The 3,390-nt window shown below is 49.2% G+C and overlaps 1 protein-coding gene across 1 annotated transcript in view; it reads left to right on the top strand.

The window, feature by feature from the left end:
• Positions 1-1,081: 1,081 nt before the first annotated feature.
• LOC119307709 (probable RNA 3'-terminal phosphate cyclase-like protein) overlaps positions 1,082-3,390 on the top strand; it is a 3,253-nt gene continuing 944 nt past the window's right edge. Inside the window, exons 1-5 of the mRNA XM_037583784.1 lie at positions 1,082-1,390; positions 1,476-1,625; positions 2,400-2,581; positions 2,659-2,834; positions 2,946-3,156. Of these exons, the coding sequence (XP_037439681.1) occupies positions 1,192-1,390; positions 1,476-1,625; positions 2,400-2,581; positions 2,659-2,834; positions 2,946-3,156 (918 nt within the window). The 5' untranslated portion in view covers positions 1,082-1,191. The remainder of the gene's footprint in view (positions 1,391-1,475; positions 1,626-2,399; positions 2,582-2,658; positions 2,835-2,945; positions 3,157-3,390) is intronic.

A 3,390-nucleotide genomic window follows, 5' to 3' on the forward strand; every position in this document is an offset into this window, starting at 1 on the left:
GTACCGGGGGGGTACCGGAATCCCCCCGGGGGTTAATGGGCCTACATGGGCCATGAGGGAGAAGAGGAGGGCGGGCCAGGGCAGGCCTTGCGCCCCCTCCCCTAGTCCGAATAGGACAAGGAAGGGGGGGGGGGCGTCCCCCTTTCCTCTTTCCCCTTCCCCCTTTCCTTCTCCAACAAGGCAAGAGGAGGGAGTCCTACTCCCGGTGGGAGTATGACTCCTCCAGGCGCACCCCTAGGGGGCCGGCCGCACCTCCCCCCTCCCTCCTTTATATACGGGGGCAGGGGGGCACCCCACGACACACAAGTTGATCTTCGTGATCGTTCCTTAGCCGTGTGCGGTGCCCCCCTCCACCATATTCCACCTCGGTCATATCGTTGCGGTGCTTAGGCGAAGCCCTGCGTCGGTAGAACATTATCATCGTCACCACGCCGTCGTGCTGACGGTACTCATCCCCGACACCCTGCTGGATCGGAGTCCGGGGATCGTCATCGAGCTGAACGTGTGCTGAACTCGGAGGTGTCGTACGTTCGGTACTCGGATCGGTCGGATCGTGAAGACGTACGACTACATCAACCGCGTTGTCATAACGCTTCCGCTTACGGTCTACGAGGGTACTTAGACAACACTCTCCCCTCTCGTTGCTATGCATCACCATGATCTTGCGTGTGCGTAGGAATTTTTTTGAAATTACTACATTCCCCAACAGGAGGCACCCGGTTTTATTTTTAAGTTTTTAGCAGATGATATAAGTGTTATTTGAAATTGAATAAAGCTGGCCCGGAGGCCTTCCCGTAAAGAAAACATTGCGCCACTTTTTTAGCAGAAAAAAGAAAAAAAATGTGTCTGGTAGTTTTTTTCTTTTCGTTTTTATCTCTGTGTGGGCTTTCTTTTTTTAGAAGAATCTATGTGTGGGCTGTGTATTCATGGACGACACTGGGCCATTTTCTCCGAGAAAAGAAAAGACAACACACACAGTTTGGTACAAGCGGGCCTTCGCTAAAAAAAAGTACAAGCGGGCCGTTGCGCGAGGCCCGCGTCCCTGTGAAATACCCGCCGCAGCAACGCCTCGCCGGCGCCCGCCTAAACCCTACTAGCAAGCCCTTCCCACCCCCGCCGCACGACCAACCCCACCATCCCCCGCGCGGCGAGCGAACAGCCAACCGTCCCCAGCGCCGGCGACCGGCGAGGATGGGTCGCGAGAAGTCCCGGAGGCTCTCGGGCAGCCGAGACTTCCGGCAGCGGCTGGTGCTGGCGACGCTGACCTCCACCCCCATCATCATCAAGGACATCCGCGCCGGCGAGGGGGGCCTCCGCCCGCACGAGATGTCCCTCCTCCACCTCCTCGACAAGGTCTCGGACCAGCACGTCATCGACGTCAACGACACAGGCAAGGGCGCGCCGACTTGTGGCCGCGACAGGGGCTTCTTCCATTTGGGTTGGTGGCTGATTGTAGTGAGTTCGTCCGTGGGCAGGGACGAAGGTCGGGTACAAGCCCGGGGTGGTCCTCGGCGGGAAGGACCTGGAGCACGACTGCGGGGTGCACCGCGGGATCGGCTACTTCATCGAGCCGCTCATTCTGCTCGGGCTCTTCGCCAGGTCGCCCTTGTCCATTCGGCTCAAAGGTGAACAGCGCTTGCTCATCTTGTTTCTGCTTGAGGTGTGCAGAATCAGCGAAGTTTCGGGTGACTGTTGTTGCACCGTCAGGTCAATTGATTGCCATGTTTTGCATTGGAACTCCGGAATTACGATATTTAGTTCAGGCAGAGGTTGTGTGGTCAGGGTTTTCTAGAATTATTGGTTATTTAATCTGCTTCATTGTTCATTGCAATGGGTTCTTTTAACTTTAGGCTGTTCTAGAAGTATTAGTTATCCACTCTGATCCATTGTTCGGTGGGATGGTTTGTTTGTTTCAATTGGTGTATGTGGATCATGCGAGTCGGTCCTGTTCTGGCATGAATTGTTTTGACAAAGGTGGTTTTATTGCCAGTTAGTTAATTTTGCTGAATTCGCTGTCACGGAGTAAGCAAACCTTATTAGCTCTTTCTCATGAACCCATGATCCTTGTGGCCATTCATTTTTCCTAATGAAGATGCTCTTGCTAACATGAGGTGCTCAGTAGTGCTATGTGTCTCAAGCTTCACAAGCTTCCATAAGCCAAGATCTGCAAAAGACTAGACAGGAAATAATTCTTTTGTTCTGCTCAAAATTGATGGCCATTGTTGTTAATGATCGTACAAAGTCTTTCACTTCTACGGAGTCTAAATATTGCCATGCTTGTAGGAATCACAAATTCTGCAGAAGGTTGATGGCCAATTGGCCATCACTGTTATTAATCATACAGTGTCTTTTGCTTCTGAATTTAGTATGGAGTCTAAATTTGATGCCATTATTTTTAGGAATCACGAATGATACAAAGGATCCTTCTGTGGATACTTTCCGGATGGTTACGTTGCATATGCTCAAGCATTTTGGCGTTCCTCTTGAGGGACTGGAGCTCAAAATTGAAAACCGGGGAGCTCCTCCTCGTGGTGGTGGCGAAGTGCTTCTTCGAGTTCCCAATATAAACAGTACATTAAAGGTGTGTTGGAGTTTACTTCTGCTCACGTTTCGTGATTTCTGTTGACATTGCCCTTCTAATATCAAGTGTTTTTGCAGGCAGTTAATTGGATTGATGAAGGAATGGTAAAGAGGATAAGAGGTGTAACATTCTCAACCAATGTATCTCCACAGATTGAAAACCGTATCCTCTATGCTGCACGTGGACTCTTCAATAAGTTTATTCCGGATGTTCATATCTTCACCGATCATAGAGCTGGTTTATCTGGTGGATTGTACGTTTCCAACTTGAAGTAGAACCTGTTGAATATTATTAGTGACACAATGTGCTGTTATCTCCTGGTGTCCTTCTATTCAAAAATTTAAATCTATTCATCTTTTGGCAGGTCAGCAGGCTATGGCGTATCAGTAGTTGCTGAGACCACAACAGGCTGTCTGATTTCTGCAGATGCTACTGTGAGTTATCCCAATGTTGATGAAATGAGTGAACAATCTAAGAAGCCTGAGCTAATGTCTCCAGAGGATCTTGGTGAGCAAGTTGCATCGATGCTGCTAGAAGAGGTGGCTCAAGGAGGAGTTGTTGACTCAACGCATCAGGTCTGGTATTTCATTCCAGTTTATTCCTTTCTTATACTATTATTTAGCAGGCTGGTGGCAGATATTTTTATGTTGTGGCTGATAATTTGTGTTTTCTTTACATGCCTCTCCTACAATTCATGATCACTACCCCTATTGTGTTTTTTTGTCTACTCTGAAGCACTTAGACCGCTCTGCAACAATAATGGTCATTTATTTTGGCTGATGATGTTGTAGGAAGATAAATTAGCTATT

Source organism: Triticum dicoccoides, chromosome 5B, assembly GCF_002162155.2.
Source record: "Triticum dicoccoides isolate Atlit2015 ecotype Zavitan chromosome 5B, WEW_v2.0, whole genome shotgun sequence".
Classification (NCBI taxonomy): domain Eukaryota; kingdom Viridiplantae; phylum Streptophyta; class Magnoliopsida; order Poales; family Poaceae; genus Triticum; species Triticum dicoccoides.